The sequence below is a fragment of the Podarcis gaigeae genome (genome assembly GCF_964106915.1).
Source record: "Podarcis gaigeae genome assembly, chromosome: 2".
Taxonomy (NCBI): domain Eukaryota; kingdom Metazoa; phylum Chordata; class Lepidosauria; order Squamata; family Lacertidae; genus Podarcis; species Podarcis gaigeae.
In genome coordinates, this window is record NC_139679.1 from 107,659,140 (window position 1) to 107,684,049 (window position 24,910).

The 24,910-nt window shown below is 46.4% G+C and overlaps 1 protein-coding gene across 3 annotated transcripts; it reads right to left on the minus strand.

Moving 5' to 3' along the window:
• Nucleotides 1–7,511: 7,511 nt before the first annotated feature.
• CCDC51 (coiled-coil domain containing 51) lies at nt 7,512–24,596 on the minus strand. 3 transcript variants are annotated; one of them, XM_083724931.1, is made up of 4 exons: nt 24,403–24,596; nt 22,390–22,741; nt 19,297–19,461; nt 7,512–8,337 (listed from the first exon to the last, which is right to left on the minus strand). In XM_083724931.1, the coding sequence occupies exons 2-4, from the start codon at nt 22,657–22,659 to the stop codon at nt 7,567–7,569; spliced, it is 1,206 nt and encodes a 401-aa protein (XP_083581057.1). In that variant the 5' UTR covers nt 22,660–22,741; nt 24,403–24,596; the 3' UTR covers nt 7,512–7,566. The 3 variants fall into 3 exon arrangements, with proteins under 3 accessions (XP_083581057.1, XP_083581055.1, XP_083581056.1); XM_083724929.1 differs by lacking the exon at nt 24,403–24,596 and adding an exon at nt 24,172–24,217; XM_083724930.1 differs by lacking the exon at nt 24,403–24,596 and adding an exon at nt 23,736–23,760.
• Between the last annotated feature and the right edge of the window lie 314 nt (nt 24,597–24,910).

The following is a 24,910-nucleotide window of genomic DNA, read 5'->3' on the forward strand; positions in this document are numbered from 1 at the left end:
TCGCAGGTTCAATCCTTGGCGTCCTCCCAGTAGGGCTGGGGGCGGGAGGAAGTCTCCTGCTGGTCAGTATGTAGACCAGCCTTTCTCAACCTGTGGGTCCCCAGATGTTGAACTACAACTCCCATCACCCCTAGCCAACAAGGCCAGAGCTCAGGGATGATGGGAGTTGTAGTCCAACAACTTCTGGGAACCATAGCTATCAACTTACAGATTTGAAAATAAGGGACCAGCAGCCTTGAAAATAAGAGATCAGCAGCCAAAATAAGGGATTTTGCTTAACTTATACAGAAATCCGCCACTGATGGAGCCATGCTGCTTTTGCTGCGACTGACTGTGTTTTGCAGGGGGTTGGACTAGATGATCCTAAGGGTCTACAACTCCGACCAAAGAAGAGTGACAGACAAAACTGATGAAAGACGTCGAGATGGCACAGCTTACAGGCAGAATTAGAAACCAGGAAGAGGACATCTTTAAAAAAGAATGGGGATAGTTTATAATTTAGTTGAAAAGCTATTGTCAAGAGTTACATACATTGGTAGGATTGACAGAAAACTTGTAGTAAAAATTTGAACTATGGATGGACAAATGATTTATAAAAATAGAGTTATGAAAGGGATGCAGAGGGGGAAATCACTACATTAAGATGCTGCACTGGTTGGAGCGTATGCTAAGCAGCACGTCGGGGCTGCCGTCGTCCTGGCGCGAGGAGTTCCAGCGGCCCTTCCCTGCCCGAGAGAGAGGGAGAGAGACTCTCGCCCACGCTGCCCGCAAGCCCGGCATGAGGCAGTTGTGGCGCCGCCGTGGCCGCTGAAGCGCCGCCCTTCTGCGTCCCTCCCCATCCCCTCCTCTTCCTCCTCCCTCAGGCTGCCTCCTCAGCCACTGCCACTGCCGCCTCCGGCTTCCCCTGGCAGCGCGACGGAAGTCTCACAAGAGAGGGGCTGCCTGCCCGCCCGCCGCCACTCATCTCCTCACGATGCGCCCCTGAGGGGGGAAAGGGAGAGATGGAGACGCAGCAGCTCGTGCGCGCGCTCTCTCGTGCGGCAAAGGACCCCGAGCCACCGCTTCCCTCCCGAGCCAGGCGAGCATGAAACCTGGGAAATTTAAGGAACATCATCGATAAGGGACAGCAGTGGGACACGGCGCTGGGATAAGGGAGTTTCCCGCCAAATAAGGGACGGTTGACAGCTATGCCTGGGGAGCCACAGGTTGAAAACCGCTGGTGTAGACAATAATAAGCTAGCTAGACTAGTGGCTTGACTTGGTGTGAGGCCTATGATTTCCTCAAATCATTCGGTAGGAATTTTAAGACACGAAATATACTGGGTTGCATGCTGCGTTCTCTGTCTGCCTAGCACAAGGGCTCTTGAGTTAATGGGTGGTTGAGATTTAATGCTGGGCAACTGAGAGGAATCTGATGCAACAGCTACGCTAGCAGAAACTCCTTGCACAATCAATGCATTTAAAATAACCTTCATTGGAGGTTTTTAAACAGAAGTTTGATGGCCAACTGTTGGGGATTTCTTTAGGTGTGGTTCCTGCATTGCAGGGGGTAGGAATAGATGACCTTTGGTGTCCCTTCCAATTCCACAATTCTTTGAGAGTTACCAGCAACCTGCTTAATGCACTGTCTTGTGAAGCAACGGTCTGCAGCTGGCGCGGAAAATTTCAAGTATCCCACTAAGCGTGTTTAACTTGGCGGCACGCTGGATGCAAGCCACTGATCCTGGCAACCATGAACTGATTACCTGTAAGAATACTTGGCTGTTTTAAAATGCTTTTAACATTGTGTGTGTGTGTGTGTGTCTTTTAAATGGGATTATTCTTTGCAGTTCTGCGCTCCTTTGGGAGGAAGGGTAGATGTAAATAAGTACATTTAAGCCCAGATTAGGAACACAGGAAGCTGAGTGAGGCACATTCCTCCATCTAGATTGGTATCGCCCACACTAACTGGCAGCAGCTCCGTAGGGATTGTGGCAGAGAGTATTTCTCAGCCCTACCTGGGGACACCGGGGATTGACCTTCTGTGCGGAAGGCAAATGTTGTGCCACTGAGCTCCTGCTCTCCCCTCAGTGAACACCAACTGTAACGTTCTGCATCTCATTGCCATTCAACTCCCACCTTGCAGTTTTCTCCTTTATATGCTTGCCAACTAAGATTTCACTTCATGCATCTGACAAAGTCGACTTGAATTCATGGAAGCTTAAAGGTAAAGGGACCCCTGACCATTAGGTCCAGTCGTGAACGACCCTGGGGTTGCGGCGCTCATCTTGCTTTCTTGGCCGAGGGAGCCGGCGTACAGCTTCCAGGTCATGTGGCCAGCATGACTAAGCCGCTTCTGGCGAACTAGAGCAGTGCATGGAAACGCCGTTTTCCTTCCCGCCAGAGAAGTACCTATTTATCTACTCGCACTGGCGTGCTTTCGAATTGCTAGGTTGGCAGGAGCAGGGACCTAGCAACGAGAGTTCACCCCATTGCGGGGATTCGAACCATCGACCGTCTGATCAGCAAGTCCTAGGGTTTGTGGTTTAACCCACAGCACCACCCGCAATAAATGTGTTAAAGCCTTTTAAAGTGCCACAGGGGATCCTTAACTGTTGTACCTTCTGCTGTGGCTCTTGCCCCATTCCTCCCCTTGGTCTGTCCAGTCACCTTGCCTTCTTGTCTATTGCAGCGGCAGAATGAATGAATGAATGAATGAATGAATGAATGAATGAATGAATGAAATCCTGCTTACTTTGGATCATAGGAGAAGAGGGAGGATGGCCTTTCAGGAGAGAACATAGCCGAAGCTTTTTCTGCTGCTGTGGAGCATTATAGAGACTCCTATGTAGGACTGGCTCCACCATGAGGCAAAGAGGCTGCCCTTTTCCCCTTGGAATTGCCTCTCAAAACACCTAATTATTACTATTAACTATTATTATCCCACCTCTTCCCCAGGCTTACACATATAAGCAATACTGTACAGGTAAAATGGATAAAGCTAAAAACGTGTAAACTATAATAGTTAAAAAGCAATTAAACTGCAATAGATTAATTTTGCAGTGTTGCAGAAATGAAAACTGTAGTTGTTATAAAGCACTTGGTTCTCAAACTTAATCTGTTCTGGAAGTCCGTTCCAAAACCAAAGCCTTCCAAAACCAAGGCATGCTTTTCCCCATAGAAAGTAATGCAAAACGGATTAATCCGTTCCAGGCTTTTAAAAACAACCCCCAAAACAGCAATTTAACATGAATTTTACTATCTAATGAGACCACTGATTCATAAAATGAAAGCAATAAACAATGTACTGCAGTCACACAATCAATCCATCAGTAGCTGAACTGGGTTCCGCACAGTCACAAGAACAAAACGAAAAAGCTGCAAAAACAAAAACGCAAAATAAATAGCAAAAACAGACAGACCTCAGCGTAACACTCAAAACGGAAGCATGGCACTCAAAAGGGAGCACGTTCGGCTTCCGAAAAGAGTTTGCAAACTGGAACACTTACTTCCGGGTTTGCAGTGTTTGGGTTCCAAGTTGTTTGAGTACCAAGGCATTTGAGAACCAAGGTACCACTGAACTTGCATGCAGCCAGACAGAGTCCTGCAAGGGGTATGGCAGGTGCAGACAAGCACAACTCCCCCTGGACCACAGGAAAGGTCGTGCCATGTGAAGTGAAAAATAAATTGGGGGAGGGGGTGCAAGGCAGGGATGGAGGTCTGGCAGCACAGGCTCCCCCTGCAAATGTGTATGGACTGGCCTCACTGTGCTAGAGCTGGTCCCAGGCCCCTCCGCCTAGCCTAGCCTACAAAATGGTTTTGAAAATAAAAGGGGTGGGGGAATAAAGCCATCCATGCAACCCGTCATGAAGGGTAAAAGAGCTGAACAGCATAATGGCAGCTGAAGGGATCAAGGGCTTGAAGAAGGATGGCATATAAGCCCGAGGAATGAACAATACAGGCACAATTATTGACTATTGAGATCCAGCGCCAAGGGCCTTCTGGCGGTTCCCTCATTGTGAGAAGTGAGGTTACAGGGAACCAGGCAGAGGGCCTTCTCGGTAGTGGCGCCGGCTCTGTGGAACGCCCTCCCTTCAGATGTGAAGGAAATAAGCAGCTATCCTATTTTTAAAAGACCTCTGAAGGCAGCCCTGTTTAGGGAAGTTTTTAATATTTAATGCTGTATTTTTTTAACACACAATTGGGAGCCGCCCAGAGTGGCTGGGGAAACTCAGCCAGATGGGCGGGGTATAAATAATAAATTATTATCATCATCATCATCATCATCATCATCATTGAGAGGAAATAGGCAAAAGTTAGCAGAGATCAGGTGCAGATGTTTAACCTTTTAGCACACAGCCATACATATACACTGGAAGTGAGAGCTGGACCATAAAGAAGGCTGATCGCTGAAGAATTGATGCTTTTGAATTATGGTGCTGGAGGAGACTTTTGAGAGTCCCATGGACTGCAAGAAGATCAAACCTCTCCATTCTTAGGGAAATCAGCCCTGAGTGCTCATTGGAAGGACAGATCCTGAAGCTGAGGCTCCAATAGAAGAGAAGAGAAGACTCCCTGGAAAAGACCCTGATGTTGGGAAAGATGGAGGGCACAAGGAGAAGGGGACGACAGAGGACGAGATGGTTGGACAGTGTTCTCGAAGCTACCAGCATGGGTTTGACCAAACTGCAGGAGGCAGTGGAAGACAGGAATGCCTGGCGTGCTCTGGTCCATGGGGTCACGAAGAGTCAGACACGACTAAACGACTAAACAACAACAAATACATATACACAGAGAGCCAAGCCTTGGTCAACCATGAACTGTAGCAGCTGAGTTTGACAAAAGCTAGGGGAGGTCAGGTGACTTGTGTCTGAGACAGGACATGGGCGAAGGGGCTTTCAATCCTAGCACATCTCGGGGTACCAACAGCGCAAGCTCCCCTTGCCTCCATTCTGAATCTCAGTTGCTCATTCTGACCCAGCCAAACGGCCCTTTCATTCTCTCCGTCCTGCCCTCTCTGCACCTCAATGACTCAACCCAGCTTCCTGGAAAAGACACAGGAGGAGCTTAGCACACCCACTGCGAAGGTCTGTTGACCCACAAGAAAAATCGGTTAGCTGCGAGAGCTGATAATGGTCTGAGCAACCCCGTCTCCCTTTGTCTCTGCTATAAGGGGGGGAAATCCCAAGTTTCTGCTGCTGTTTGCGGTGGTGGAAGGGAAGCAGGGTGTTAGGCCGCCCTCTGCTCATCGCGGGAGAAAATGGCTGAGCTGCCTAATGAAAGTCCCTGGGGTTTAAGGGCTCATAGCTGTAGGGCTGAACGTTGCCCAACCCCACAGCAGTGTCTAGGGCAGGACTACAGCCTAGCACGAGTGTACTTGTTAACGCCCTCTGAAAATCTTTATCCCAGGCAGCAGCAGGATGACTCTTCAGAATAGCATTGTTATGAGTTTGGGTGGGGGGATGTAAGCTGTATGCTGGATCCTTCTAATCCCAGGATCCAACCAGTGTTAAAATATAAGCCAGGCTAGATTCCTGTGTTGAGGTGATCACCTGGGTAATGGGCCATTTCGTCTTCCAAAGCAAGTACAGTGGTACCTTGGTTCTTGAACTTAATCTGATCCGGGAGTCTGTTCGACTCCCAAAATTATTCAAAAACCAAGGTGCAGCTTCTGATTGGCTGCAGGAGCTTCCTGCACTCAATCGGAAGCAGTGTTAGACATTCGGCTTCCGAAAAATGTTCGCAAACCTGAACACTCACTTCCAGTTTTGCGGCGTTCGGGAGCTGATTTGTTTGACAACTAAGCCGTTTGAGAACCAATGTACCACTCTACATTGGTACCTCGGGTTACAAACACCTCGGATTACAAACACTTCGGGTTGCAGACTCCACTAACCCGGAAGTAGTACCTCGGGTTAAGAACTTTACCTCATGATGAGAACAGAAATCGCATGGCGGCAGCAGGAGGCCCCATTAGCTAAAGTGGTACCTCAGGTTAAGAACGGTTTCAGGTTAAGAATGGACCTCCGGAATGAATTAAGTTCGTAACCAGAGGTACCACTGTACTCTTTTCCAAACTTAAAAATGGTAAGCGTAATGCCGGTGGTCAACAAAAGCGTTTCAAAGACTCCCTCAAGGCAAATTTTAAAAAATGTAGTATAAACACAGGCAACTGGGAAACACTGGCCTGCGAGCGCTCCAATTGGAGGACGGCCTTTACCAAAGGTGTCATGGGATTTGAAGATGCTCAAACTCAGGATGAAAAGGAGAAACAAGCTAAGAGGAGGGCATGCTTGGCAAACTCTCTCTCCTGCCTGGAAACCTATTTCCCCACTGTGGAAGGAAGTGCGGATCCAGAATTGGCCTCTACAGTCACTTATGGAGTCACTGCTAAAACCGTGTTAACGGAAGACAATCTTACTCGGCTATGAGTGATCACCAAAGGGAAAAAGTATGGGCCATTAAGAGAACAGTGGAAAAGGGGCTTTCTGCAAGATTGCAAATGACTCTCCGGTTTCAAAAGGTGTGTGATAATAAATCCCACAGGTGCGGTTTTCTTCATCTCTTGCATTCCCATGTCAGGAAAAGGTGCACCTGGAGAATCCTGATTGTGTGCCTGCTGTGAAGGGACGGGAGGAAGAAACTTCTTTTTTGAAAGGTGCAGGAGCTCCAAAGGTTGTAATACCTCCCTCAACTCAGAGAAAGAAGGACAAAGCTTGAGTTGAGAGTTGCAGCGTTGTGACCTAGAATTACAGCAGCAAGCTGGAGAGAGAATGAGTCAGGGCAGTGTTTGATTTTTGTTTGAACCCAGGGCTGCGGCTATGGGATAATCAAGACCCTTTTGGGGTGTTAATGCTGTGAACCTCTCCATCATAGGCTCAGGCCGTCTATATGTGTGTAAATAAACCATATATCATAAAGACACCACAGTTTCCGCTGTCCCTCACTTCCAAGAGGAAACATGAACCCTGGGTAAATGCTTGCAACTGGAATCTTGCACCGCTTGGAGATTGGGTTGGTATGCAAAAGTATTTTATGGCACAGCTGGCACAGCTAAGAAGCATGTGTGGGCAGGTAACAGAAGATGCCTGCAGAGAAGATTAGAAAGAAAAGAGGCATCATACACCTAGCAAAACCCAAAACATCCGACTAACCAGCTGGCACATTTCATTTTAGAAGATACCCACGTTAGGATTTCAGAAGATACTGCAAGGCATATTCTGGGAAATTGCAAAACCCGCATCCTTGCTAATTTGTTCTTTAAAAGTACGTCAAGTAAGGTTTTGCTAGCAGCCGTTAAAAAGGCTTATCCCGTTAGGATAACACAATATGGAACCTGTTTTACCCTGCATCTGTCTCCCCACAAAAAGGAACTTACAAACTTCATAAGCAGTCCAGAAAAGAACACAAGAAAGAGGCACAGATTGTACGCTTTACCACAATACATTTGCACGCAGCTCTAGTCTGAGGTACAATTTCGGGAAATTGCCTTCAAAAACAACCACACATTATCAAGAAGAAACCGTCAAGACTGAAGGGGAATGACTCTTTATTACTCCAACAAATTATTCTTCGCTGGGCTGCGGGCTAATTCCCCTTGAGCAGGACGTAGAGCATGGGGAATGTGATAGCAAAGACAGTACATGTGAAGGCCGTGCTGTAGATGGAGTTCCTCTTCATTTGCGCTTCCAGTCTCCTTTCCGTGTTGCACAGTTCCAGAACCACGTCTTCCGCCTCAAAGGTCTGGCTGCTCCCCTCCGTCGAAGGCCCAAGCAGTGCTTCCCTCCCAGGTGTGGGCTGAGGTCCCCTTTTCACGTTCTGGACCTCGGCGGCCATTTGCCCTAAACTTTTTTCCAGGCTGCTAAGCTGCCGCTGCAAACTCTCGAGGAAGGAGCTCATCTGTTTGGAGTAGCTCAGCTGCTCCCTGACGGAAACTAAGAGAGGGTCTGTTTTCAGAGGAGTGCTTTTGGCCGAGGAATCCCCCGTCGCTTCCTGCGAGGTCACGGCCACCGCTTGTAGGATGTCCTTCAGGTTGGCAACGAGGTCACTCAGATCCCTCTGCTGGGAGTTGTAGGCGGAGGCCTGCTCCCTGATCGCTTCCTGGAGATTGATAGGTCCCTTTTGTGCCTCAAAAACTAAGGCTTTCAGCTCCTGCAGCCTAACTCGGTTGACGTAGGTAGAGCCCAGGACCCCAATAATGGCCCCCAGCACTGAGCCGATGATAGACCAGTTCTTGGTTTTCTCTGCTCTCGTCCGCTCTTTCTCGTGGCTTTCCCTCACGGCGGCAGAGAAGAGGGAGAAGGCTTCCCGCTCAGACTCCTCCGCAGTTTGGTACGTGCTCCGGTACCTTTTCTCTTCCTGCAAGGAAAACACACAGGCCTTGTTAAAAGAACAGCATGTTAGATGCCGGAACCACCTCGGAAGACCGATATGCGGGGGGAAACCAGTGAAATTTATGAAATATTACTAGAAACGGAGGATCAAGAAGATCAATTTATTTATTTACTTTTTAAAATTTAATTTATTTAACATAATTATTACAAAATATAAGCAAAATATTGCAAATACATACATATATATTTCAGATAAGCACACACATATATAAAAAGAACAAATGAGAAAAAAGGAAGAAAAAGAAAAACTAAAGAGAAGAAAAAGAAGGAAAGTTGGAAGAATTTCTTTCAAATTTATTCTACAAATATCTCAATAATAAAATTTCATTGGTTGACTTCCATCACTTACACTGCACTTCCTATATACATTTTAAGCAAGACTGTATCTGTTATTCCGTATTTTTCCCATACAATCTCACACAAATATTGTAATCAGTAAGTTTTCTAAATGCTTCATAAATCTATTCTAAACACAACCAATACCTTACATTTAATCTTTTTCTAGATCAATTTAAAGAAGTGTGGGAAAAGGAGACAACAGGGCAACAGGGCAAATAGATAGTCAAGGCTAGGGGAAAATATGGGAGAAACGTACGTGGAAAATGTTGTCTATAAGAATAAAATAAAATAATTATAAATTGATTTGGAGATGGTATTTAACACCAGTCAGATTAAACCAAATAAGCAAGGAATATTCGGTGTTATGTTGGAGGGCATGCCAGGAAACAAGGAATTATGTTCATGTGGTGGGGGTGTAAATATGTAGAATTATTTTTTTTTGCAAAGGGTGTTTAAGGAGATAACAGAAATCACTGGGTTAAAGCTGGCCGAAAGTCCAGAGGTAGCATTATTATCAATTTACGATGGGGTGGAAGGTTCGCAGGCTGTGAAGGACTCGCTCATAAATTTATTGACAAATTATTATAGCTAGGAAGTGGAAGGGGCAAGCAAAATATAAAATGTAAGAATGGCATAAAGAAGTGTGGGGTACAGCTCTTAATGATAAATTAACACGTGCCATTGAGGTAAGACAGGGAATATGCAGGATAAATGATTTTGAGGAGATATGGAAGGTGTTTGCAGAAGTTGTACTGTTAAAACGGAAAGGGGCCAAACCATCGCAAGAGGTGTTGAAATTTTGGGAGGTTGGATAGTTACAGTGGAATGGCCTCGGTGGTGGGGTGCAGGTTTTTATTCTTATTCATTTATGATTATTACTTTGTCAAAATATATAAATAAAGGAAGACCGTATGTGGCATAACCTGCCCCAGGATGATGCTGAGGTTGCCAGCTTTTCACCACTCCTTGCTTCTGTGCCTTTAACAAGAGCTTGATGTGTGCAAGAACGCCACAGTGTTCTTGGTTTCATGTCAGGAACTGTTTCGCCTGTCAATTTCTCCCAATCAAGACTGCTGTCAAAGCTGTGGCTACAGGAGGTCCACCGCATGTGTATGTTCAGGAAATAGCTGGCTTAGGTCTTTTTTTATCTCTGGCAGAAAAGGGCCTAGCAAGATCCTCCTCTAGTGAATACTGGAGGATTACAAGGGAATATGACATCTTTGCCATCCCAGGCAGGAGCAATATAAAATGCACCATTTGTACCCTGCCTCTTTATCCTCAAGTCCACAAGCTCTGTTTGCACAAGCATTAATATGGCTCAGCACCACCCGTTTCATTCTCGAAGGGAATGTTCTCAAGATAAGGCTAAGCTAGACTGCGCGATGTTAGCGAAAACAGGGTGAAGCTCCAAAATGAAGAAATAAGCAAACGGAAAAACTAAACAAGTATTCCGTTATCAAAAGAATGTGGGATTCACAATATACAAAACACTGCTCCAAAGCCCCACAAACCCACCTGACACAATCAATAAACAATCGGAGGACGACACAGGCTACGAAATTAACCCCACCCAATGGACTAGAATGTGGTCTAAACCTTCCTTTAAATCCATATCAGCAGAAAGAAGAGAAGAAGAAGAAGAGTTTGGTTTTAATATCCCGCTTTATCATTACCCGAAGGAGTCTCAAAGCGGCTAACATTCTCCTTTCCCTTCCTCCCCCACAACAAACACTCTGTGAGGTGAGTGGGGCTGAGAGACTTCAGAGAAGTGTGACTGGCCCAAGGTCACCCAGCAGCTGCATGTGGAGGAGCGGAGACGCAAACCCGGTTCACCAGATTACGAGTCTACTACTCTTAACCACTACACCACACTGGCTCTCAGAACTCCCCCTGAAACTCACTTACAGATGGTATCTAACACCATGGAAACTGGCGCTGATGCGCCCGGAAACCTCACCAAAATGCTGGAAAGGGTGCACCTCCACAGGCACATACCTCCACATGTGGTGAGAATGCCCCAAAACCCAACTCTTCTGGACAACAGTCGTACAAGAAATAAGCAAAATAACTAAATGGGGACTAGAGGTCACCCCAGAACTGGCCCTACTGAACATCTTCCAAGATAACAATGCCCATTCACGCTATAAAGAGCTCATAACCCACCTACTCTCAGCGGCCAGAAATATCATAGCCAGACACTGGAGGGACCTGTCAGGAATAAACATGCAACACGGGTTTCAAGCGGTATGGGAAACTGCCTTACTAGAAAAGCTAACCAATAGATTGAAACTGACATAGGGAGAAATAGAAGATGACAGCTTTACCTCCAGTATGGCTCCCCTTTACCACATACACAGCCCAACATGACAACAACATGAACCCGATGTTAGAATTCCTGCTCCATGATTGCAGTCATGGGATTTTTGTCTATCACATATGTATATGTTTTGACTCTACAGAGTGGGAAGTGCAGAGACAGGATGTTTGTGTTACTGTGTTCCGTGAAGTGGGACTATTGTACTTTGTTTTTTCTCTTTGCTGTCTGATGCTAGAGAGAGAGAGAGAGAGAGAGAGAGAGAGAGAGAGCGAGCGCCATGTTGCGGGGCTCCGTGTATGTTTATATGTAAATAAAGCAGATCAGCCAAAATAATAATTTATTATTATTTATACCCAGCCCATCTGGCTGGGTTTCCCAAAATGCTGAGTTGCTGAGGTCTGTTACCCAACTGTGCAAACTCTGCGGATCCCTATGTGTGCCGGTGTCGGTTGGCATCAGTTGCTGTGATGTTCGGGCAGAAGAAAGCTTTTGAAACTCCCAAGCGACCAGAAGGGAGAGAATATGCCAGTTGGGCATGTGTTTCTACCAGGGTCCTACTCATGTGTAGGCCGAGCTCCTGACACCCACCAACAGCATACGATTCAATATGGCTAACTTAACCCAACAACCCCAAGCACAAACAAATCCCACTGTGGCCAACCAAAGACAATCACCCTAGGCTGCCCCACCTCTCTCACCACCAAGGGAAAAAAAACAAGCAAACAGAATGAAAACCTACCCAAGTGACGCAGACACAAAGACCCCACACATACACTAAGTAAAAGAACATAAGCTTTACCACCCCACCCCTTCTCTCCCCTCCCCCCTCTTTCCCCCCCAACCCTATACTGCATATAACACCAATGTCTCACGACAAATGTAACTGATCTGTAGAAAACACATCCTGAAGAAAGTGAAAGAGACGATGCGTGTGCTTTTGTAAATGAGGAGAATCTTTAATACAGTGGTACCTCGGGTTACATACACTTCACGTTACATACGCTTCAGGTTACAGACTCTGCTAACCCAGAAATAGTGCTTCAGGTTAAGAACTTTGTTTCAGGATAAGAACAGAAATCATGCTCCAGCGGCGCGGTGGCAGCAGGAGGCCCCATTAGTTAAAGTGGTGCTTCAGGTTAAGAACAGTTTCAGGTTAAGAACAGACCTTCCAGAACGAATTAAGTTCTTAACTAGAGGTACTACTGTAAATAAAAATAAAATAAAAAAGAATGTGGGATTAAAAACAGGAAACTAATCCCCAGATAAATTATACTCCCTTCCCCCTTTTTTAGACCAGGGGTGTGGATATTTTTGCTATAGAGAAGCATGTGGTGGTGGGTGGGTGGCCAGGAGACAATGGCAGTGACGTGGCAAAGGTGTTTTTTCCTTGCTCTGTCTCTTTCTGTCGCTCTCCGTCCCTCTCTCTCTCGGTCTCTCTCTCTCTCTCTCACACACACACCCCTGGCTGTGATGGGAAGGCACAATGTCATCCCTGAATGCCTTTCTCCTCATTGCAGCCACGCTTCTTCCAGCCTGCCAAAGGCCTCTTCTGACTTGTGATACTAGCGTACAAGGCAGCCTTGGAAATTACGAAGTTGTCCAAGTCTTTAAATAGAACTGTGCATTGTGCTGTTGATTTCGGAGAGCTTCGTCTTTAGTTCTCAAACCGGGTCCCCCCTACCTGACAATAATCTCAACGATTATGGGGAAAGAACACAGACTGTCCCCAACCTGAGGAAGACACGGAGGGCAAGCTCAGGCAGGGAAGGAGGGAGGGCACGGAGCTGAGAAAAATACCCTAAAACTGCGGTGTGTTATAAGTGGTTATTATGAAAGGAAGAGGTAATGGCAGGGCAGAGGAAGGACCTGCCTAGATTTGAGGGAATCCTTGTAACAGTACCTGGAAGAGTGGGGATAGGGCCTCCCTCTTACTAGGTCCCAATGGCAGCCACTAACAATGAAACCCAGTGGCATAGCGTGGGGGGTGCAGGGGGGCCCGGCCGCACCGGGCGCAACATCTGGGGAGGGGCGCTCACCGCCTCCGGAGTCGCCGAAGAGCCTCGGGCGCAGGCTGTAGCAGAGCCCCATGTCTCGCGGAACCGACGAGCTGTGCGCGCGTCCGGGCTGAAGGCGTCCGGCAGGCAGCGGCTCTCAGCGCTGGCCGCGGAGGGCGCGCCAGGCAGCCCCTCCTCACAGCCCCGCCGCCGCTGCAGCTGCTGGGCCATGTTGCATTTTCCTCGTCTCTCTGCCCTCCTCCTCCTCCGGGCAAGCGGCGTCGTTTGGGCGGCAGCGCCAGCGGCAACTCGCCTCAGATCACCTGACACGGACCCGCCGCCGCCGCCGTGGCTACCTTACTGTAAATACCCCAGCCCAGGCAGCAGCAAGAAGAAGCTGGCAGCGGCGGCAGGTTAGGGGTTAGGGGGCGCAAATTACTTGCCTTGCCCCGGGTTAGGGGGCGCAAATTACTTGCCTTGCCCTGGGTGCTGACAACCCACGCTACGCCGCTGATGAAACCTGCCCCTACCTGCACAGCCCCCACCCTGTAGCCCCATGCCTTGGTCACACATAAGAATGACCAAGAGAAAGGTCCCAGGAACCTTGTTTTTCTGCTATAAATTATTACCAAACAATGGGTGCATCCTTCCCCCCCCCCCCGAGTTTAGCCCGTTATAGCGATAACTGTTTCACAAACCAGCTTCATGTTGGTACTTTCAGACCCTGCATTTAGGACTAATGCCTGCAAAAAATAGATCTGCGCAGCTGGGGAGGAACTCGCATCTGCTTGACTAGAAAGAAATGTCAACTAGACTATCCCAGCTCTCCCCTCTTTTCTCATGACCACTCTTTTCCCCAGGGAGCACAGCACAGCCCTGGGCTTTTTAAAGAACACCCTCAACACACAGATGGAAGCGAAGGAGAGGTTGGAACAGCTCCACCACAAACATAAACGACACAGAAGCAAAGCAGGCTGCAGTCCTGGGCGGACCACTGGTCCATGCCCTCTTGCAGTTTCCTCTGTAGTTTTCCCTGGCAACATCAGGACACGAGGGAACCATTTACCGAAACCCGTATAGCCTGGTGGCTCGCTGGCTCAGGCTATGAAAGCCACATGGCCAAGGAGGTGAATGCTGCAAACAATAAGGAGAAAAGCTGCTCCTGGGGGAATGTTTTTCCTTTCACATTCCAGAAACACTTCTTCTGAACCAGCTTGCGGAACTCATGGCCACATGATGTGGTAATGAACAATGGGTTTACAGGCAGCTTGAACTGTGAGATCCAGTTCACGTTTATTACAGAGGGGTTAAGTGTTAAGTGTTACTGGATATGCTTTAAAGGCCACAGGTTCAAACTCGAGTATTCCCAGACAGGGCTAGAAGAGACATTTGCCCAAAATCCTGCAGGGCCACTGCTAGTCAGTGGACACAGGGCTGAGCTTAGATGGACCAAGGGTTCTGACTTGGCAGGCCATTCCTCCCTAGAAGTTAAGTCACACTGGGCGGCATTCAGAGGAGACCCACAATGGAATTCATTAACATGACTAAGTTGTTGTTGTTTAGTTGTGTCCGACTCTTCATGACCCCATGGACCAGAGCACGCCAGGCACTCCTGTCTTCCACTGCCTCCCGCAGTTTGGTCAAACTCATGCTGGTAGCTTCGAGAAGACTATCCAACCATCTCGTCCTCTGTCGTCCCCTTCTCCTTGTGCCCTCCATCTTTCCCAACATCAGGGTCTTTTCCAGGGAGTCTTCTCTTCTCATGAGGTGGCCAAAGTATTGGAGCCTCAGCTTCACGATCTGTCCTTCCAGTGAGCACTCAGGGCTGATTTCCTTCAGAATGGAGAGGTTTGATCTTCTTGCAGTCCATGGGACTCTCAAGAGTCTCCTCCAACACCATCATTCAAAAGCATCAATTCTTCGGCGATCAGCCTTCTTTATGGTCCAGCTTTCAGTTCCATACATCACTACTGGGAAAACCATAGCTTTTACTATGCGGACCTTTGTTGGCAAGGTGATGTCTCTGCTTTTTAAGATGCTGTCTAGGTTTGTCATTGCTTGATGGCTAAGTTAGGTCCGTTAATTTCAATGTGTTTACTGTGACCAGTCTGCAAAGGAACTCAACACCTACTGAGGATCGCAGCTCAGAACGATGACCAATTCGTGGTGGTTAGGGTTCACCAGGATGGCCAAGCGGAATTGCCACATCTATCAGCAACACACCTCTTCACACACCAATCGCTGGGCCGACAGAGGTAAAACTGGGAGAATTCTGGTGCCTTCATGTCTTACTTGTCCCAGAGGTACCCAGCTGGACATGGCAAGAAACAGGATTCTGGTGTCAACGGAGCCCTTAGTCTGATCCAGCAGAGCTTTATTTCAGAAAGAGACAGGCCGCTTATCCTCTTTCAGAAGGGAGAGATTAAATTTCCTAATCATTATTATGGCATGTGTGTATTTATAGTGAAAAGGGTTATGTAACCGAACCTGTGTAGCAAGTCCTGGCCAGCCGTCAACTATGATGTAAAGAGAGGCTCATTCTGGAATTATGTGAGCACAAAAAGAAGAAAGGGAATTTTTTAACAGTATTGCATTCTTTTCGCCTTGCTGCAGGGCACGAAGGGATGAAAAGATCTTGTTCAAACTACCCCTCTGCCTGCACATCAGCAGAGCTAAAACAAACAGACTCTGGGAAGGGAAGGAATGTCAGGCCCACTGAAAACGTTTCTTCCAAAAAAAGAAGAGTTTTGTTGTCGAAGGCTGGCAAGCTGGCAGGAAGGCAGGACACAGGAATCAGGGGAGAGGGGGAACCCGCATTTTTAGCATTTTAAGACAAGCCAATAACAAATCATTTTAAATACATCCGAAGCAGGAAACCAGCCAAGGAAACAGGCAGATCATTAGATGACAACAGGTTTGCTGGAGCTGGGATGAGGGACCCTGCCGGTGTTGCTGGACTGCAAGTCCCATCATCCTTGACCAATGGCCAGGCTGGCTGGGTCTAAAGGGAGCTAGAGTCTGCCTGGAGGACTGCAAAAAGTTTCCCCATGCCTGTACTAAAGGAAGAAGCTTAATCGTTTCCTTCAGTAGTCGCTGTGCAATATGCTAGAAAGATACTCGCCCCCTGAAGCCTAATCCCACTAGCCCAGCCTAAGTGACTAAGTCAAATGGAAGTGAGAAGACATGAAGTACAGTGGTACCTCGGGTTAAGAACTTAATTCGTTCTGGAGGTCTGTTCTTAACCTGAAACTGTCCTTAACCTGAGGTACCACTTTAGCTAAAGGGGCCTCCCGCTGCTGCCGCCGCACGATTTCTGTTCTCATCCTGAAGCAAAGTTCTTAACCCGAGGTAATATTTCTGGGTTTGGGAAGTCTGTAACCTGAAGCGTCTGTAATCTGAAGCGTCTGTAACCTGAGGTACCACTGTACTAGGGCAAATCGGCAAGGTAAAAAATAACAGCCTGCTGCATGTGATGGCATACACTCAAGAACTCTTAACAGAAACGTGTGAAATGGCCCATTGCCTGAGGGGGAAAACGTGCAGCTAGTCCCTAAAACCAGCTTCCTCCAGGACTGGAAAGTGCTTGACATAATGCAAGTTTTAAAGAAGAATGGTGGGTGGAGTCAGAGACCAAAAAAATGTTACCTTTGTACAAGAGGCTCGTTTTTTCACACATTTGCCCATTCCTCTATCTGCTGCCCATCCAGGCAAGAAAAAAGCAGTAGCAGAGTTCAAGGACAGGGCAAAAAACATTCAAGGAGGGCTGGTGAAGGGGAGGGTCCGGGGAGACCCCTGGGTCAGATGGAGAGATATGGAGGGTCACTTTTAGCCCCTTGAAGAAGAAGAGGAGTTTGGACGTGATATCCCGCTTTGTCACTACCCTAAGGAGTCTCAAAGCGGCTCACAATCTCCTTTCCCTTCCTCCCCCACAACAAACACTCTGTGAGGTGAGTGGGGCTGAGAGACTTCAGAGAAGTGTGACTGGCCCAAGGTCACCCAGCAGCTGCATGTGGAGGAGCGGGGAAGCGAACCCGGTTCCCCAGATTACGAGTCCACTGCTTGGCCTCAGGTTCCCCACCCTTGGTTTCAAGATTAGAAACATACTGGAAACTGAATGCTGGGGTTTTCAGGATTGCCATTTCACCAATTTCTATCCAAATGTAATTTTGGTTTTAAATGCAGTGTAAGGTAGTCTCTATGGGAGTATATTGTATTTAATTATGAGGTATTAGGTTTTAAGGGGGCTAACCAGGCTGGATAGTAGGCTTGTTGGTTTTTGAATGTCTGATGTAGATTTTTTCAATTTTGTTGTTCTGTATGGGACAATGACAATAAAGATTATCGTATTGTATCATAATTTCTGCTCTTGCACAATGTAGTCAGGGGAATGGGAAATGAAACACCAGCGAGCCTCAATAGGCTTTCAGAATCCCTACAAAATGGTTTACATAGTTATCCCAGTCTAGTTTCTGCATTAAATAGCTTGAGAGAGCCTCCGCACTCTTAACATTCACAGCTTCTCCTCTAAGGAAGCGCTCAGGTTTTGTCCTCCAATGGGCCAAATTGGCTGCCTAGGATCTGCACGGTTAACGCTTTTGCTCTCCTGGTGATCAAAGCCATTCTTTGACCAGAAAGGATGTCCTCTTCTACTTTGTAAAGCAGACAGCTGGTGCTACATATATAACAATGTGATAAACAATCATGCCAATCCTTGCCAAAATATTCCATATCCTGCAAACCAAAGGGGCTCACTGTCCTGGGGCTGCAGAGCTGAATTAAAAGAAAAGCATGCTTTGGCCCCAACCACTGGCCAGGGAAATTAGGGCCACAGAGTGTGGCATCCTCGGCCTCCCATGAAAAAACAACACAGCAAGGGGAAGGCCACTGTGGCGCCATCCGCTGGCCAAGCAAGGAGCAGCTGAGGGAACTTGCTTCCCTACTCCACACCAGTCCTAGGATTACAAAACTGAAGGGAAGTTTGCTGTTGTCTCATCCATGCCCCAGTGGCGCTAATGGACAGTGCATCTGGCTGTTAACCAGAAGGTTGGTGGTTCAAGGCCACCCAGGGACAGCTGTGGGCAGGATTTGTGCATTGCAGGGGTTTGGATTAGATCAGTGGTTCCCAATTAGGGGTCCGGGGACACCCTGAGGGTCCACAGAAGGCACCCAGGGGGTCCACAGCACCATCTCTTGCTGTAGGGGACTCACTTGTCTTGTTAATTGTACCACCTCAGATTAGAAGTAAGGAATAGCGATAGGCCTATAGGTTTATAAATCATTTAATGTGTTAATACAAATGGATGCCGTTAACATTGCAGTTGTTATATAAGGGATTGTTATTTTGACTGGAGTGCAATTGAGATGAATAAGATTTTGGAATGCAGAAATAAAGGACTGTATTTTTCCATGTATAACACGCCCTGTGTATAAGACAACCCCTATTTTGGGGTGCTCAAAATTAAGAAAATGGGGGAAGATTGCCCAGAGTAGTTAAGACTTTTTTGGGGGATGGGCACCACATGATCGATGGTGCCAATCCTTTTGAATGTGGTGATAAGGAATGCAGTGTGGTGTAGTGGTTAAGAGTGGTAGACTCGTAATCTGGAGAACCGGGTTCGCGTCTCCGTTCCTCCACATGCAGCTGCTGGGTGACCTTGGGCCAGTCACACTTCTCTGAAGTCTCTCAGCCCCACTCACCACACAGACTGTTTGTTTTGGGGGAGGAAGGGAAAGGAGAATGTTAGCCACTTGGAGACTCCTTAGAGTAGGGATAAAGCGGGATATCAAATCCAAACTCTTCTCTCCTTCTTCTGAATGTGGAGATGTACAACTAACAAATCTATCTGCAGAAAAGCAGAATGCCCTGTGTTCAGCTGAAACACGCTTCCTTGCAAATGAACAGATAAAAAGAAAATAACGCCACCGGAACCTATTTCTAAAATCCTATTGTTAGATTCCTGCCATTCTGCATGCAGAGTTTTAATATGCCTATGGTGATTTGCTGATCACCCAAACTCTTGGCAGGCCTTTCAAAAAACAGTACCATCAGAAAACGGTTTTGGCCCCTTATTGAAAAAAAAAACAAAAAAGTAGTTCAATAACCATCAGCATCGTTGCACCTGCTGTTTTAGCAACCTTTAGTGCTTTTACATTTTCAAGTTGCGTTGAGGCGGTTCCAAAAGGAAGGGCAAAAAGTACCTTCGATAAATAAATGAAGCGAGCAAGCGGAATCCCAACCCTTTCACTCCACTCCCGGACTCTGAGACACTCTTACCTGCAGTAATTTGTGCTCCAGAGTTGCCAGTTCCAGATACTGAATGTCGTCACGCGAGACTCTGTCTAAACGGTCCCGGATTTCCTTCAGTTTGAGCTGCTGGGCCTCCCAGGTTTCCCGAGATTCTCGTACAATCCCACGAGCGACCATGAACCTTTTTTCGGCCTAGAATAGGATGGGTGGGCGAGGGAAAGATAAGCTTGCCATCTACAAGTTTGGCAGCCTAACTCACTGAAGCTGGAGTGCTTGCATTAAACAATCGTTATCCACTCTGTGCCAAAGTAAAAGACAGAAAGGAGGGGAGTCGATAGGTAAAAGAAGAACATGCTTTCTTATTTAATTAAAATGTGTTTATTTAAAGCAGCCTTTCTCAACCTGTGGGTCCCCAGATGTTGTTGGACTACAACTCCCATCACCCCTAGCTAGCAAGGCCAGAGCTCAGGGATGATGGGAGTTGTAGTCCAACAACATCTGGGGACCCACAGGTTGAGAACCACTGATTTAAAGTCTCTGAGGTCTCTGATGAAACACAGTTTTTTTCTGGCCACATGGTGGCAGTTTTTTGTGTTTTTTTTTAATTTATACACTCATACAATGGACTGCCTCATTCCAGCCAAATCTGATTACTCAATTTATTTGGCCCTTTTCCTCTTCCTTGTGCCCTTTGGACTTTTTCTTTTCTTTTTTTGCTGTCCAACTAGGATTAGTTGTTGGTGCCCTTATAGTAGTCTTTTTCAAATTGATTTTATATTTTATGTTTTGTACAGCTCCCCACCTCTGGGTTTATCTTCTTGTCCTGATGCCCTTTTTGTATGTACTGCACTGCTATAAAATTTATTTATTTAAAACATTATTAGGAAAAGACTTGTTATGTATGGGAAAACAGTCGCTCGGGTGCTATTAGCCAGCATGGATAAAAATCAATATTTTTTTTGAAAAACTAAAAAATGGACTTTTAAAAATTTAAATCATATTTTTAAAATAAAATGCTTTTGGAGGAAAAATCTTTGTAAAGATAGTTTTCTATTTGTGACATTATAGTCCAAAGGCTATTCATCAGGAAATAAGGATTTGTTTAAAGTTTTTCATGTGTGCTAAAACCCAGTCTAAGGTGGTTTTTTTAAATTGTTTAACCACATCAGTTAACAAACATGGATACATATGCTATAATGTAATTGTTTTAGTTAAATAAATTGCTTAAATTGTTATTAAGGAAATGATTATTTTTCTCCTTCCAATAAAGTGCAGCAGAAAAGTTGTCCACATATAAACAATAATTTCATAATTATCTGCCTATGTATTTCTGATAACCAAATCAGTCATTTTTGATGTAACTGTAAAAAACTGCTCTGGAAATTTATTATTCCAAAAATGAAACCTTCCTCTGGTTGTAAATATTAAGAGGGTGCCAGCAAGGTTGAACCTTTCTGTAAAAAAAGGATTTAAATCAAGCCTTACTGACTAGTGATTTAAATCAAGTCTTACAGACTAGTGATTTAAATTGATTTGATTTAAACCAAATCCACCCTGCTATATTAGCCCAGACATGGAAAGAAGACATAGTCCCTACCGGGAAGGAATGGCTAGCTAAGCTGATGGACTATGCCAAAATGACAAAGCTGATTGGAAAGCTCAGGAACCAAGAGGACAAAAACTTTTAAAAAGAATGGGAAAATTTATAATCTATTTTAGGAGACCCCTGCAAGCAGATGAAAACATTAAAGGTAAAGGTAAAGGTACCCCTGCCCGTACGGGCCAGTCTTGACAGACTCTGGGGTTGTGCGCCTATCTCACTCAAGAGGCCAGGGGCCAGCGCTGTCCGGAGACACTTCCGGGTCACGTGGCCAGCGTGACATCGCTGCTCTGGCGAGCCAGAGCCGCACACGGAAACGCCGTTTACCTTCCCGCTGGTAAGCGGTCCCTATTTATCTACTTGCACCCGGAGGTGCTTTCGAACTGCTAGGTTGGCAGGCGCTGGGACCGAGCAGCGGGAGCGCACCCCGCCGCAGGGATTCGAACCGCCGACCTTTCGATCGGCAAGTCCTAGGTGCTGAGGCTTTAACCCACAGCGCCATCCCACTTGTAATGTAACAAATACCATGGATAATATGGATTGATACAAAATATAGATTATGGAATAATATGCAGTTCTTAATGTTGATAATAAGACCCAGGGAGGGGGTGGGGCAAAGTCGTGAGATTCAGAGTAATCTGCATATATGAATATGTATTTGGCGTGTTTTAATTCTACATTTGTAAAATCAATAAAAAATAATTTCCAAAAAACCTCACAAAAAACATTATCTTCTCATCTTTCCTCAGAAAGTCTGCTAACAATCCATCAGATCAATTAACACTAGACAGATTAAGAGCGGTAGGCTTAAACAGCAATAAAAAGAGGTACTCACTAAATACTTTAAGTCAACTAACAACAATCAAAGAAATCAGGGATGGGTAAACCTCTCAGATATTGCTGGACTACAACTCCCATCATCCTTGAGCACTGGTCATGCTGGCTGGAGTCAATGGGAGCTGTAGTCCCACAACATCTGCAAGGACTATGGGCTCCCCATTCCTGAATCAAAACAACAGAATAAGAGTAAAAATGCAGTTTATAAAAAGCTAGGGGAAAAAACAAGAGCACAGGGTTAACACTGGAATCAAAAGGCACCCAATAAAACAGGCATAGGCAAACTCAGCCCTCCAGATGTTTTGGGACTACAACTCCCATCATCTCTAGCTAACAGGACCAGTGGTCAGGAATGATGGGAGTTGTAGTCCCAAAACATCTGGAGGGCCGAGTTTGCCTATGCCTGCAATAAAACAACTGAAATAGCTTCCAGAAGTATTTAAAAATTTAACCAGAAGCCTTAAAAAGGAAGGCAAAAGGCCATTAAGCAGGTAGCGAGATGACTATTCTAGAAAAGGAACGCAAAAGCAGGGTGGACAGGTGCTGAGAGGGGCCTCTCCTTAGTCCCAGCCAGATGTAGTTCAGAGAACTTGCTAAATCTAAATAAGCAGGCAAGTCTGTACAGCAGCAAGCAGACCTTCAGATACATTTTATCCAATATGTACCAACGATGTTGTCATTACCTCCGTCACGTTTCCCTGGGCCTCTCGGACTTCATTAAGTCCGACAAATTCTTCGTACTTGTCCCACCAGCTCTGGGAGGTTGCAGAGATTCTCTGAATGGTGTTTCTTCCCAAAACTTTCCCAGCTTCTGATAAGCGATGAAGAACATTTGTAGCCACTTCCACAGCTGTGTTGGCTTCAGGCCTCTTGGAAGCTGGAGAGCAGTAGGCTCTCACTATATGTAGGCGCATTTTGTGATTCCTCAGAGCTATCAAATTGTGATGTTGCATGTTGTTGGCTCATGGGTAGCAACAGACACCATATGACACGTCATCAAAACTGACCATAGATTCCAGTCATGGTGGGAAATATCTGCAAGGATACAGGTGCAAAGAAGAAGGAGAAAAACAATCACTCGGAGCCATAAACAAACCTCTTAAAACAATGTCCCTTCTATGCAGAATGCTCATTTGGGTAAGTATTTAAACTGACTTTGCAATATTTAATTGCCACTTTCACTTCCAGGATCAGCAAATGTTTTCCTTGAACACAGAGAATTACATGGATCCACAGCATGCTTTGAAAGTACCAAAGCAAAAACAGTCTTGCATCATAATTTTTTCTTTTGCAATTGTCCAAATGATCACCTAAACAAAGGATGGGGAAACTCCCCTTTTCCAGATGTTTACTGGACTCCCAACACATATCAGTCCCAGCCATCCGGGCCAATGATCAGGAATGAGCAGATTGTAGTCCAGCAATAGCTCTAGGGCACTAGGTTCCCCATCCCTGCCCTAAAGTTTTAAACTTCAATTCCTCGTTAATAATGCCAAATAATGCTGAATAAATTGGACGGGGTATAGTTTAGAGGTTTTTGTTGGGTGAGGGGTTTGTTGCTGGTATTGATATTAATTTTTTGTACCTTTGTTTTAGATCTTATGTATATGTTCAGTTTGGTTGTGGGGGGTTCATTAAACTGCTCCGGTAAGGTACGGGCAACCGCGTGGCCCTCAGGGCAGCAGTTTAAAGGAGCTGCTCACACTTTTGGAGAAAGAGGTGATCCCATCCCCTGCCTGTGAAGGCGGAGGGAGCCCTGCAAACTGAGTCTGTGGCAAGAACAAGCTGCCTTGTCTCTGACACCTTGTGCTCCAGAGACGCGGCAGCTTGTTCCTCCCTTTCAACGTTGCGATGTATCACCAGATTGCGACGCTGAAAACCTGACATGGCCCTGCCCTACCGGCAACTCCTGCAGCCAAGCTGTTGCGCAACATATTGCCCTGCTTTCCTTTGGACCACATCAGTAGGGCCAAGTGGTCTTCTCGTCTGGGCAGCTCAGGACCTCCAGACACACTGCCCAAGGTTGTACCCCAGGGAAGTCACTTTGGTGCTGCTAAGTCAGCGGTTTGACTTCACCCTGGAGGTGCACTCCATTGTCAAGAACAACAACTGCTGTAGGCCACATTGGAAACCTGAAATTTAATCGAAACAAAACAATACAAATTAAAAAATTCCTTCCAGTAGCACCTTAGAGACAGTTAGTCTCCTAGTTAGTTATTGGTATGAGCTTTCATGAGCATGCACACTTCTTCAGATTCACTCTGTTAGCCGCTTTGAGACTCCTTAAAGGGAGTGAAAGGCGGGATATCAAATCCAAACTCCTCCTCTTCTTCTTCACTCATGAGCACACGAAAGCTCAAACCAATAACTAACTTAGTTGGTCTCTAAGGTGCTACTGGAAGGATTTATTTTATTTTATTTATTTTATTTTGTTTCAACTACGGCAGACCAACATGGCTACCTACCTGTAACTGAAATTTAATGAAAGCATTTTAAAAAGTGGCCGTCCGTGTTCCCACTTTTGGGTGCTGGTCGGATTCCCAGCCCACTCGGCACCCCCAGCAGTTCAGGGCTCTGCTCCTGCCCCGCCTTTTCCCTGGGGGCGCTGCTCCCCTCCTCTCCCCTCCCCCCATTCTCGCCCCACTTTTGCTGTATGGCAACAGCAGCAGAGCAGGGTTTTCCTCCCGCTCCCCAACTCCCCGCACCTCTCTCTTTCTTTCCCTCTTCTTCTTCCAACTCCAGCTCACAGTCTACCATAGGACTTGCAAATGCCGGGCAAAGAGAAGCTAGAACACCATGACAAAGTCCGGGCGGATGTAATGTATGGGGGTCGCTGGAAATAGACGTAGAAGATCCGCGTCTGTAGAGATAGGAAAAATATAGAGTGACACGCATCGTGAAAAACGGGTAACCGGAAGTCGTCATAGGCCGTGATTCCAGGACGCAGAGCAGTGCCACTCTATCCCCTTGATATCTCTATGGTGAGAGGTAAAGGTATGGAAAGCAGGCGACTGGATCTTGTGGGAGGCCGAAACCTTCTAGAGGTGTTCTCTGTGGGGAATTCCATCTTTCAAACTGAACCAGTTATTCACGCTCAACTCTCCGAACGGACCGTATTATTTTTTTAGGCGTCGCTCTAGCCCTTTCCCCTTCTATCTCTATGGTCTCTCACTATATCCTTCTACACGTCGCTCTAACCCTTTC

Bases quoted from the DNA above. Each gene is read 5' to 3' on its own strand.
- CCDC51 (XM_083724931.1), bottom strand. From the start codon at position 22,659: ATGCAACATCACAATTTGATAGCTCTGAGGAATCACAAAATGCGCCTA. The intron at 19,462-22,389 runs GTAATGACAACA...ATCCTATTCTAG, and splicing joins CCCAGGGAAACGTGACGGAG to GCCGAAAAAAGGTTCATGGT. The intron at 8,338-19,296 runs GTAAGAGTGTCT...TTTTCCTTGCAG, and splicing joins TGGAGCACAAATTACTGCAG to GAAGAGAAAAGGTACCGGAG.